The sequence below is a fragment of the Vespula pensylvanica genome, chromosome 11, assembly GCF_014466175.1.
Source record: "Vespula pensylvanica isolate Volc-1 chromosome 11, ASM1446617v1, whole genome shotgun sequence".
In the NCBI taxonomy this organism is placed as follows: domain Eukaryota; kingdom Metazoa; phylum Arthropoda; class Insecta; order Hymenoptera; family Vespidae; genus Vespula; species Vespula pensylvanica.
The window spans coordinates 5,587,900-5,599,482 of NC_057695.1; the positions used below are offsets into that span (position 1 = coordinate 5,587,900).

The window sequence follows — 11,583 nt, forward strand, 5'->3', positions numbered from 1 at the left end:
CTTATAAAAAAAACTTTATTTAAGTACAAAAAAGTTTAACAAAATAATGAACAATTTTTACTTAATGTCGAATAGTTTACATTGTTAGCACATTCTTAAGAAGTAAAAATTTTGTCAAAAATGGTTTAATATGATAATAAAATTGTTGTTTGAAGCAATTTACTTGATATTTGTTCATTAAAGCAACTCTTCCTTGATGTAAACAAAGAACTATCGGGTATTCGCGTTTAACGATTCTGAATATATCTTTGTTAATAGGCTAGTCAATAATTCTTTTTTAGAATGATTTATCAATGCAAAAACATGATTATGTTTTATTAAATAAAAATGCACAATATTAAAATATCAATATAAGGATAGTATCAATATAGTATTGATACCTACAGTTTTTTTAATCATCTTATAAGGTTAATGTTAACATATTAGAAATATAATTAGAAATGAATATATATCTAGTTTTGTAAAAAAATGTACAAATATGTAAATAGAAAAGGTAGAGGTATATAGAAAATGAATTTTTCAAGAGATATATTTGTGACAGGCACTGTAATAGATATATTTTGTGTTCTGTAAAATATCTGGATATTTAATTAAAGATAAAATGCTGTATTTTATTTAATTCATTTTTGTTATCAAGCACATGATTTCATGACAATTACAATGAATGCATTTGTACAATATTACTTCACATTAGAAATCTATTTTTTCATTGAATTACTTACTTTAAACAAAATGAAAAAATAATTATCAATAGACAATTCTTTTATGTTACTAAGGACTAAACTGATTTCATTGTATTTATTTCTAGATTACACACTAATGTATAAAATATAATCAAAATATAAAACCTAAATTCTGAACCATCCAGGAGTATTTGGCTCTTTGCAATCAGCTAAATATGATTGAAACTCTTTTTTAGTGTCATCCAAAGTTGGTTCCTTTTTGCTTTCGTCTTTTGGAAAAAGATCAGGAAATGTAAACGATTGATTTTTATCCTACAAGAGAAAGTTCTTATCTAAATACATTATTCTAATTGATTTTATTTTGAATAATATCAATGTTTTTAAGTTTTTTAATTTGCTTACCAGAACAACATAAGCTATCTTGACATCATCATCTTTAATAACATACTGATTACCATGAAGTTGTTTAATTTTTCCAAGTGCTATTCTTGTTCTTACTTCAATAGGTTTTACATTATAAATTTTTTTTAAATAATTTGCTACATCATATCTTGACATTTCCATAGAACATTGAAATTGTACTATATTCTTAGGTTGCTTATATTCTGGTGGAACTAATTTTAACCAGAAGTTTGGTAAAAAAATTCTAAGCTGTGGATTTCCTCTTTGATATATAGGATACCTACAATAATTTATTGGAAATGATATTTAGATTAATAATACAATTCAACATATAACATTTTTGTTTATACTTACCATCGTGTAGACATTTTAATTTTGATATTTTTATTATTTCAATTATCTCGTAATTTTAAGAACACACTAATCTTAAAATAAGTTTAAAGTTTATAACCTCTAAACTATAAAAATAGATAAAATGTGTTATTATGTGTTCATTTAAATCTTATGCAGGATTTTCAATCTGCGACAATAAAGTTTATATTGTTACTATTGGTTTCTTATTAAAATATGTTGTAAAACAATTAAGTCAGACTTTAGTTTTATCTACTACGTTAAAGAATCGAACAAAAGAATTTCTCCACGTAGATTACTCTCTAAAGTATCCAATTTCGCTGATGGCTAAATTCACTTTTGACAAATGTTTATAAAGCCATCGTGGCCATATTGATTTTTTGATATGAAACGAGGGAAGGTGTGGTTGATCTGTTCTGAAATGTATTTAGATTTTTTTCCTACAAAATTGTTTATGCAGTGTGTGATATAATTATTGAAATGTTAGCGCTCATTGAAAGCGTGTATCTGATTAAAATAAAAACATTAGAGCAAGCTACTAGCCGCATTCGCGAAATGTATGAGCTGATGCGGTTAGGTTATGCTTGCATGTATTAAATGTTTCTGCTTGAATGATCATATCTACGAACTTGTCATGATACAAGATATCGCAGGTATCAATAAATAACTCGAATGGTGGACGAAATGGAGTCTTTTATCGTCAACGACATGACCTAAGTTATGACATAAATACAGAATTCTGTATTTATTGGATTTTATAAGATACGGGTGTACACTTCTTTAATTGTATTGCTTATATCATATTGCCATCCTTATGTATTATACAATGAGCAGCTGGACAGAAAGAATGCATCGTCGAGCAGCTACACTGGGTAATGTGGTAACAAGTTGTGGACATACATCTTCTGTACCACCATATCCGAGACGTTTAGAAAAGTTAGTGATAGTATTAGTTATGTGTTAAAAAATTTAATTTATACGTGTATTATATAAATATATTTTATTAATGATTATAGAGTTAAGTTTGGAGTACCTTTAGATGAAGTATGTAAAAATGATATACCTGGTCCATTATTGGTACGTATATGCTTTTAATTGTATAGAACAAATGTATTATTCATTGCTTTGTTTTGAAAAAAAGAATATAAAAAATCTAAATTAATGCTATAATAAATAGTTATATTTTTTAGGTACTGATATTGAAGTTAAATAAAGAAGCTCCATTAAGGAAAGATGTTTTTAGAGCACCAGGCCATCAGGGTAATATGAAAAAGCTTATTCATTTTCTGCAGACTGGGCGTTTAGTTAATATGGACAACTTCAGTGTTTACACAATAGCAAGTGTTCTAAAAAAATTTCTACGTAAAATACCTGGTGGTGTTTTTGGAAAGGAAGGAGAACAACAATTATTTACTGTTATTCAATTGGATAGCATGGAACAGCAAAGAGATCAAATTCATAGGTAATTATTAATTTTTGGATTATTTAAAATGTTCCTTTAAAATGAATTTATTAAATGAATTATTAAATGAATTATTAAATTTACTTTATTAAATTTTTGCAGATTAATTACTTCTTTACCAGTATATACACAACGTTTGTTAGTATTATTATTTGGAACATTCAGGGTTGTAGCAGTAAATAGTGAAAGAGCTTGCACAGGAATGTCTAGTGAAGCATTAGGTGTATCTGTAGCACCTTCATTTTTCCAAAGCTGTGTAAGTGATGGAAAAACTGCTAAAATGGAAGATGTTCTCAGATTTAAGGTATGTTTAATGGAATATTTACATGAAACATTGTTAATTACTATGTTAATTACTATTTAATCAATTATAAAATACTATCACAAATTATTTTTTCCTTTTTTAATGATTATTCGTTCATATTGAACACAAAATTAATATGATCTGCTTTTAAAAATATCATCATGAATTTATTATTCTATACTACACATTGTATAATATATATTTGTTTAAATACACATTATTAATTTTCTATAGTATACACAAAGATATTAAAACAGATTCAATGTTTCTTGTACATAGTTACATACAATATTTTCTTATATTATCATTTTTCATAGAATATATCAAGTAAAAAATGTTAGTTAATTATTTACTATTTGCAATAATATAGTTAAAACAACATGCACAATATTTGTACACCATGTTTTATACACAGCTATGCTATGTTTCATAATTTTTTCACATCATGCATTTGCTTACATTTACCATCAGGCGGAAGTCTCAGTAAGTTGCTTATGACAATAATTATACATACCTGTAATATATATATATAAATGTTAATGTAAAATATAATTTTCTTATCAAATTGCAAAATATATCAGTTTTATTTATTTGTTTACGTTTTTATAGCATGAAATCAGTAATTGTAATAGCAAATGCTAGCAAATCTCTGTATCTGGTATATAAGATAATATTAATGTGTTAACTTTGTATAAAATGAAAGTAAAGTATATAATTAGTAATATTTCTATTATATATCTTATTTTTTCATTGTAGATATTTTATATACTTTTATAGAATAAATGTTCTTTTTTTTTGATTGTACCATATTATATGCAAATATGCACATGCATTTACAATAATAATAATGTATTAAAAATATATATATATAAGCATGAAAGATGTTTATTATAAGTGCAATAAAAGAAATTGTTTAGTAGTTTATATTATATATTCTTAGGTTGCCACCTGTGTAATGAAGTTTATGATAGACAATTTTGGAGTTTCTAATTTATTTGGAAGAGAGAATTACGAATTTTATGCTCGTATTACTGGAAGAATATTGAAAGTAGAAGAGGATTGGATTTTCAGTTTTCGATATCCCCCGGATACTTTAGTATCTAGTAAGTTTTAAAATTATCACTAAGTGGAACATGTGTAGACAAACATATATGCATTCAATTGATATAGTAAGTTGATTACTTAAAAGTACTTTTCTTTAACTTATGTATTATTTCATAACTAGTGCACACTGGGCTCTTACAGTTGGATATATTTCAGGACAACTCTCTCTTGAAGCTGAAAAGACTTGGCTGCAATATGAATGTGAAAGGTGGGGACTAAAATTTAATCTAGAATGTAAGTAAAAACTGTCTTTAAGTATATTTAAGCAAAACAATTTACAGAATTCTTCTGTAAAGCAAAAAATGTAAATATGAAAATTGAATTTATTTTTTAGAAACGTTTTTATATTATAAAAACATCCTAATTATATAATTTGTTTAGCTATGTCACATCAGGAAGAATCACAGTCAACACCAGCCTTAATTCATGTACCACAAACTCTTGATCTTACATCTTCATTAGGGATAATTCCTGAAAATACATTATTAGAAAGTTATACACGTTTATCAGTAAGCTTGGAAGAGAATGGTCTGTTTCAGGTATAACCTTTGATTTTGCATCAAGCATAATTTATTGGAAATAATTAAAAATAATATTTAGAATAGATTTGAAAGATTTATCCTTTTTGTAAAGGCATCCAGTCGATCTTCAAGTAATGGTAGTCATCATTCTCGACACGCAGGAATGACATTAGACGAACTTCGAGCAATCAATCGTTATGCGGAAAGTACTAAAAGTCTTAGTTATCTACCACAGGTTAAATACAATGCATTATTTATTTATGTCTTTTTATATGTATCAAAATTCTTTGAAACTTTTTTATATAATTCTTATTATCAGGTACATGAAAGACAAACAGCACGTATGCGTACGAGATCAGAATGGTTTTTAACACCTGTGGGAGAAATATTAGCTGCTACTGATAGTGATCCTACAGCAATGCATGTGCTTCGTGGTTCAAATCGGTCATCATCTGGGAATATTGGTATGCTTTATGAAGTGACGATGATACATTATTTTATTGTTTCTCATATTTTGTAGAATACTAATAAATTTATAATACATACGAACTTTAGCAGGAGGTTTAAGTGCTAGTGCTGAATCAATCAAACGTCCAAGTTTACGAAGAACATCTTCAAGAGATAAAACACGCATGCATCGTAGTTCAACTCGTAGAAATAAAGAAAACGGGGCAAAAGGACGTTCTATTGATGCATGTAAGTCACGATCAATGGAAACTATTAAAACTAAAACTGTCAGAGTCGCAGTAGATCAACCAGTGGAAAAAATGTTGAAAAGTAGTCGAGATGTAATCAAAGAAATTGGAAATGAGGAACGTATAGACGTACATACTAGCGATGTTCCCATTGGACCACAAGATTGCACTGAAATGGATGTACAAAGTTTCCACGTTACGTTAACGTACAAGCCAAGAATATAAATATTTGCGAAACTTATAAAGCACTGAAAATTATATTAATATTTCAGAAACTATTTTTAGTGCATATTAGATCTAAGTACAAAGTTAGTTGTATAATTGTCTAAGGATAGAATTTTCGACATGACAGCGAATTAATTACAAATTTTAAAACTATATTCCCTCCAGAAATGAAGATAGTGTTTCATTTTTTTTTTTTTTTTAATTTTGTTTATTCTTTTCTTTTTTCTTAAATGGATTTATATAAATCAAAGACCCATGTGTATTATATATTTGCAGAATTCGCACGTATTTTAAAACTATAAATATGATAAATTATGTTATGTGACCAATGATGTTCTAAAATCGTAAGACTGCTTCTATATATAGAACTATCCATATCATATCATTATATGCAAATAGTGCTTCTATTTACATACATTCTCAGAGTGTCTATTAATCTTTAATTGTATTCTCGTTTTCATGTATGTTATGTTTTATAATATTGCTTTCTGTTATAGATAATTTAGAGAAATTTTTATATATTATGTGTAGTGTACAAATGATCGTAACGCAACGTTAAAAGCGAAGAGATATGATCAGAAATTTTATTCATTAAACTATATCAAATAGATAATATATTTTCTCATTATCTAGGTTTTATCTTTATCTACATATTAATAACAGATTTATACATTGGTTAATAATATATATCCTATAAAACTTAAAATATAAGCTTTGGTTAATATAAATATTATAGAAAAAATTTAAAACTTTCATAAATATTAAATTTTATTGTTAATGATATACTTAATGGTCTGTATGAACATTTATTAAGAACTATTACTTTTCGCTTTTAACGTAACTTCCTATAAACGCATTTAGCGTTTTCTAATTATCCATTTACCTATTCTATTATAAGCTTAATTTCAGAATGTTTAATTTACCTTATGTCTATAATAGACATTTATACTTTATCATTCCAAATGCATTTATAAGTCTCTAAAATCTTTTATCATTTTTCTTAATTTTCTTCTTTTATAAAAGTAAAGTTATTTATTTAATCTAATAATTAATAGAAATGTTCTATAGCTTTAATTAAATTGATTAATTTTAGTATTATAATTATTAATAATTATACGCATTAACGTATTAATTATAAAGATTTTATATTTCCACTTTTTACATTATTCTCTAACTAATATATTTTATATCTATTGACAATGTTTCTATTGCAATCAATTATTACGATCTGTTTGCATTTAGTATTTTGTTAAGCAGCTAAAGGTATTTAATTTACATTGTCACACTGTAAAACTTGAAGAAGTATAATCCTTTAAAATGAGTTATACGATATTACGTGATGGCAGATAATTTTGTGCGTAATACACAGGAGATAAATTTTATATGGAACATTAAAAAGGTATTTATATCTGTATTATATAAGCATCGAGAATTCTATAGTTATATCACGAACTTATTTATTCACGACTACGATTAATTGTATTGTAATCTATTATATGCATTTTATATATATGTGTGTGTATGTATATATATATATGTGTATGTATATATATATATATATATATAATTAGAAGATCAGTTGTGTATTGAATATTCTTTAAATACGTACAAATTTATTCAATGATGCTCCAAAAAAGGTGTTCTATTATTATAATGTAGATGTTAGGAGAATCTTATTATGACTGTAATATCGATGTATCATTATTTAACACCAAATATATAAGATTCTACGTATCAAAGTATTTAAATGGAATATTGTTATATCGAAAATGAGAAACAGATGAGAATGTTTTCATCGGCAAAACTTTTGTCTATTTTAAATAAAAAAATATTATCATTTCGGAAATCATAGAATGGTAATAAAAAAATGTTAGAATAATTATTATTTAATCCGTTATTTATATTTCATTACAAAATATGTACCTAACTGATCAAAAAATTTGATCGCTTGAAAATACGAATAGTAGCGACATAACTTATTATGCGGATTAAATTGGTACTTTCATTTTCATATAGGTGTGTAAGATCATACAAACGTATACTGATATATATAATCGTAAATAATTATTAAATGACAATATAGTGTGTATAACAATGGCGCCTAATCAACGTCAACGTCAACTATTTTATTCAAAAAAAGATTTAAGAAAGATCAATGGCAGGAGATTCTCAAAGTGAGTAATTATAACTCTTCAATAATTTATTTCAAATCCATAAAAATATTTATTAAAGAACGTTTTCTTTATGTTTCGAAAATTTGAAGCCGGCTAACCTTATTTGTTATTTGTACAATAATACATTTTTCTTTTTACTATTGTACTTTTGAGTTTCAAGTACATAATTAATAAATTAAATTTTTATTGTTACTTAATAAACTACTAATAAATAGAACAACATCTTTGTTAAAATTAATATAAAAATGAAACAAAAATATATTTTTATTTTATAGATCAGAAGAATTAGATATTGGACTTGTATATCCAGGCGTAGATACAGCATTTAAATTAATTTTATCTGCAAGATTTTGTTCAGCTATATGGTCTCATATAACAGACTGTGATGAAACTTATAATTATTGGGAACCAGTATGTATTTAAATATAAATAAGTCTTTATTATTCTTTAATTATTTAGATTAGATAAATTTTAGCTATGATTAATGTTTATTATCTAATGTTATAAATACATCATAGTAAAGTAAAACTTTTTTATTATGTCTTAGAGTCATTACTTGCTTTATGGAACCGGTCAACAAACATGGGAATATAGTCCTGAATATGCATTGAGATCATATACTTATTTATTAATGCATGTGGTACCAGCAAAGTTCTATCATTATTTATTAGAACCAAATCCAGTTTTAATATTTTATTTCATACGATGTCTGTTATCTGTGTGTTGTGCTTTATCAGAAGTATATTTTTACAAGTACGTATATTTTATTATATAAGGCATAACAATTATCTTTTAAAATACAGTATGTATTTATATTTTCAGAAATGTATGTCGTGAATTTGGAGTTCATATTGCAAGGCTTACACTTGTATTTCTTATTCTTAGTTCAGGCATGTATATATCCAGCTCTGCTTTTTTACCATCATCTTTTTCAATGTAAGTACAAAATAACGTTCTTCAAATTAAAAATTTTTTTTTTAAGTAAATCATAATGGTGTTATAGGTACTTAAGTACAGTTGCTATAGCAGCTTGGTATGGTCGACAGTATGAATTTGCTATTTTTGCCACTGCTATATCTTCCTTATTAGGATGGCCATTTACATCATTACTTGGGTATTTTTAATTTATTTTTTATAATATATAAATAAAATATTTTATATATCAAATATATTTTTGAATTGCAATGAAATTATTTAATATTATGATATTTAGATTACCAATTGCCATAGAAATGTTATTCCATAGACAAGAATGGAGCAAATTTATAAAATGGGTGATTATTTCTGCTTTTGTAATATTAGCACCAATGATTTGGATTGATTCAATATACTATGGCAGATTTGTCCTTGCACCATTAAATATCATAATGTATAATGTTTTCACTACTCATGGACCTGATATTTATGGCACAGAACCATTTAGCTATTACATTGCCAATGGATTTTTAAATTTTAACTTTATCTTTATTGGTGCATTAATCGCTCCATTTGGATTAGTAAGGTTCAAAAAAATATATAATAGATAAACTTTTAATTTCATACATAGCATATTAATAGTTCTAATAGTTTTTAGTTTGGCTTGTGATACCAGCTAAACCAAGAGAGCGATTATGCTTACCTTACTGGTATTCATTGGCTCCATTATATCTTTGGTTCATAGTATTTTTTCTACAACCTCACAAGGTATAACCATTTATACAAATAAGTTTAGATTGTTTTGATTACAATATGACAATAATAATGAAATTTATGATATCATATTTACAGGAAGAAAGATTTTTATTTCCTGTATATCCAATGATTTGCTTGACTGGTGCAATATCAGTTGATGTTTTGCAAAAGTTATATTTTTTTATCAGAACAAAATTTTGTCCATTACATATTGGATGTCACTATTCTCAATACACTGCTCATATCATGACTGTAGCCATCATTGTCTGTGGTTTTTTTGGTTTATCTAGAACTCTTGCTTTGTATAAAGGTGATATCAAAAGGAAATTGAAATATTAAAGTAGATAAAATAGTACATAAAATACAATTAATAATATTATATTATATTTTATTATAGGATATTATGCTCCAATGGAAATTATGATTGAAACAAATAAACTTGGCTTAGAGGGAGGAATATCAATTGATGGCAATATTAATTTTTGCGTTGGTAAAGAATGGCATCGCTTTCCTGGTAGTTTCTTTTTCCCATCAAATGAGTAAGTAATAACAGTAGCATAAGTATTTAATTTTTTATAATAAAATATCTTTTTCTAGTTGGAAACTTCAGTATCTAAAATCAGAATTTAAAGGAGAATTACCTCAGCCTTATTCAGATCATGAAAATGCAACAAGTATAATTCAGCCTCATTTCAATGATTTAAATAAAGAAGAACCATCTCGCTATGTAAGTTTTTTGTTTATTTTTTTTAAATTGTACATTGTATTTTTATTTGTTTTAAAATATATATAGAAATATTTAAATATATATTACCTTTAGATACCAATGGAGAAGTGCCATTTCTTATTAGATCTTGATATTGGTACAGATACAGATTTAGAACCAAATTACTCTAAAATGTCTGATCAATTCATTGTATTAAAATCTTCTAAATTTCTAGATGCATCCAAGTAAGTACATTTGTGCATAAGATTTATTATATAACTGTTTTATATTAATTAACATATTTTATCTATTCTTATCTCTTCTTACAGATCACATTCTTTCTTTAGAGCATTTTATATACCATTTGTATCATATAAATATTGCACATATGGTTCATATAATTTATTACAGAGTAGTAAGCTTATTTCAACTGCTTCATTATTGAGACAAACAAATACCAGGCCTTCTTGAAGAAATTTTATCATACATGCATTGATAACAAAGCATTTTTTGACAGGATTTTCATCAGGAACATTGTATATTTAATATTATTTAAGTTTCCTCGTGCTATAATTGTAACAGAATTGAATATCAAGCTATGAGAAAATACTAGGAAAAATTGATATCGTAAAAAAAATTAAATACGATATTTTATTGTTTTTATTCTGAAATAAATTGTTTTATTTTTAATTAGATAAACCTACATAGGTTGTAAATAATGAAATATTTTAAATAAATCAATATAAATTGTTATAAAGGTGTAAATATGTATTTTGCAAAAAATGTATAGATATAATATAAAATAAGATACATAAAGACAATAGATATTATGTTTATATATATTATAGGTGTTCAATGTAGATGGTAATCTTATAATTTTATTTCTTTGTTCATAGATATGCTTATCTGAACTATTATATATAGGTTAATAACATATATGTACATATAAATGATTGTCTATTTATTAGTAGATAAGATTGTAAGGTACAGATAAGTTACAAAAAATATGGGATCTACAAACAGTTATATTATCATGGTTTGAATGATTGATATGAACTATTTTTAAATAACTAAATATTTTAAATTTATAGAACCGTTGTACTATGTTAAACTGCACATACGCTTTGCAATATATTACTCTACAAATTTATAAACGTATTAACACGTTAAATACACGATTTTATATAAATAAATATAACCTACACAAATTGAATGTCTTCAATTTTTATATATAAATATGATCAGGATAAATTAATGAATAAAACTTATAATGTGAAAAAATTTA

The 11,583-nt window shown here is 25.4% G+C and overlaps 3 protein-coding genes across 5 annotated transcripts; 2 read left to right on the plus strand and 1 right to left on the minus strand.

Annotated features, from left to right (window-relative positions):
* Nucleotides 1-529: 529 nt before the first annotated feature.
* On the minus strand, nt 530-1,702 carry LOC122632849 (probable 39S ribosomal protein L23, mitochondrial). Its single transcript, XM_043820089.1, has 3 exons — nt 1,440-1,702; nt 1,086-1,365; nt 530-995 (listed from the first exon to the last, which is right to left on the minus strand). Exons 1-3 carry the CDS (start codon nt 1,451-1,453, stop codon nt 849-851), a joined length of 441 nt encoding a protein of 146 aa, XP_043676024.1. The 5' UTR covers nt 1,454-1,702; the 3' UTR covers nt 530-848.
* Nucleotides 1,703-1,800: 98 nt separating this feature from the next.
* LOC122632847 lies at nt 1,801-7,486 on the plus strand. 3 transcript variants are annotated; one of them, XM_043820083.1, is made up of 11 exons: nt 1,801-2,372; nt 2,453-2,513; nt 2,627-2,898; nt 3,001-3,202; nt 3,674-3,685; nt 4,143-4,305; nt 4,463-4,540; nt 4,688-4,845; nt 4,940-5,062; nt 5,147-5,291; nt 5,386-7,486. In XM_043820083.1, exons 1-11 carry the CDS (start codon nt 2,251-2,253, stop codon nt 5,745-5,747), a joined length of 1,698 nt encoding a protein of 565 aa, XP_043676018.1. In that variant the 5' UTR covers nt 1,801-2,250; the 3' UTR covers nt 5,748-7,486. The 3 variants fall into 3 exon arrangements, with proteins under 3 accessions (XP_043676018.1, XP_043676019.1, XP_043676017.1); XM_043820082.1 differs by having other exon boundaries at nt 1,804-2,372; nt 5,383-7,486; XM_043820084.1 differs by lacking the exon at nt 3,674-3,685 and having other exon boundaries at nt 1,803-2,372; nt 5,383-7,486.
* A 321-nt stretch (nt 7,487-7,807) lies between these two features.
* Nucleotides 7,808-11,000, plus strand: LOC122632846 (alpha-1,2-mannosyltransferase ALG9). The gene is made up of 12 exons (XM_043820081.1): nt 7,808-7,921; nt 8,197-8,332; nt 8,469-8,674; nt 8,744-8,857; nt 8,925-9,035; nt 9,135-9,417; nt 9,488-9,604; nt 9,689-9,902; nt 9,990-10,131; nt 10,190-10,319; nt 10,413-10,543; nt 10,628-11,000. Exons 1-12 carry the CDS (start codon nt 7,842-7,844, stop codon nt 10,767-10,769), a joined length of 1,806 nt encoding a protein of 601 aa, XP_043676016.1. The 5' UTR covers nt 7,808-7,841; the 3' UTR covers nt 10,770-11,000.
* Nucleotides 11,001-11,583: the final 583 nt, after the last annotated feature.

Coding starts and splice junctions, on each gene's coding strand:
- LOC122632847 (XM_043820082.1), top strand. CDS start 2,251: ATGTATTATACAATGAGCAGCTGGACAGAAAGAATGCATCGTCGAGCA. Junction 5,063..5,146: donor GTCTTAGTTATCTACCACAG/GTTAAATACAAT, acceptor TCTTATTATCAG/GTACATGAAAGACAAACAGC. Junction 5,292..5,382: donor GTCATCATCTGGGAATATTG/GTATGCTTTATG, acceptor TACGAACTTTAG/CAGGAGGTTTAAGTGCTAGT.
- LOC122632849 (XM_043820089.1), bottom strand. Junction 996..1,085: donor AGATAGCTTATGTTGTTCTG/GTAAGCAAATTA, acceptor TTTCTCTTGTAG/GATAAAAATCAATCGTTTAC.
- LOC122632846 (XM_043820081.1), top strand. CDS start 7,842: ATGGCGCCTAATCAACGTCAACGTCAACTATTTTATTCAAAAAAAGAT. Junction 7,922..8,196: donor AATGGCAGGAGATTCTCAAA/GTGAGTAATTAT, acceptor TTTATTTTATAG/ATCAGAAGAATTAGATATTG. Junction 9,903..9,989: donor AACTCTTGCTTTGTATAAAG/GTGATATCAAAA, acceptor ATTTTATTATAG/GATATTATGCTCCAATGGAA.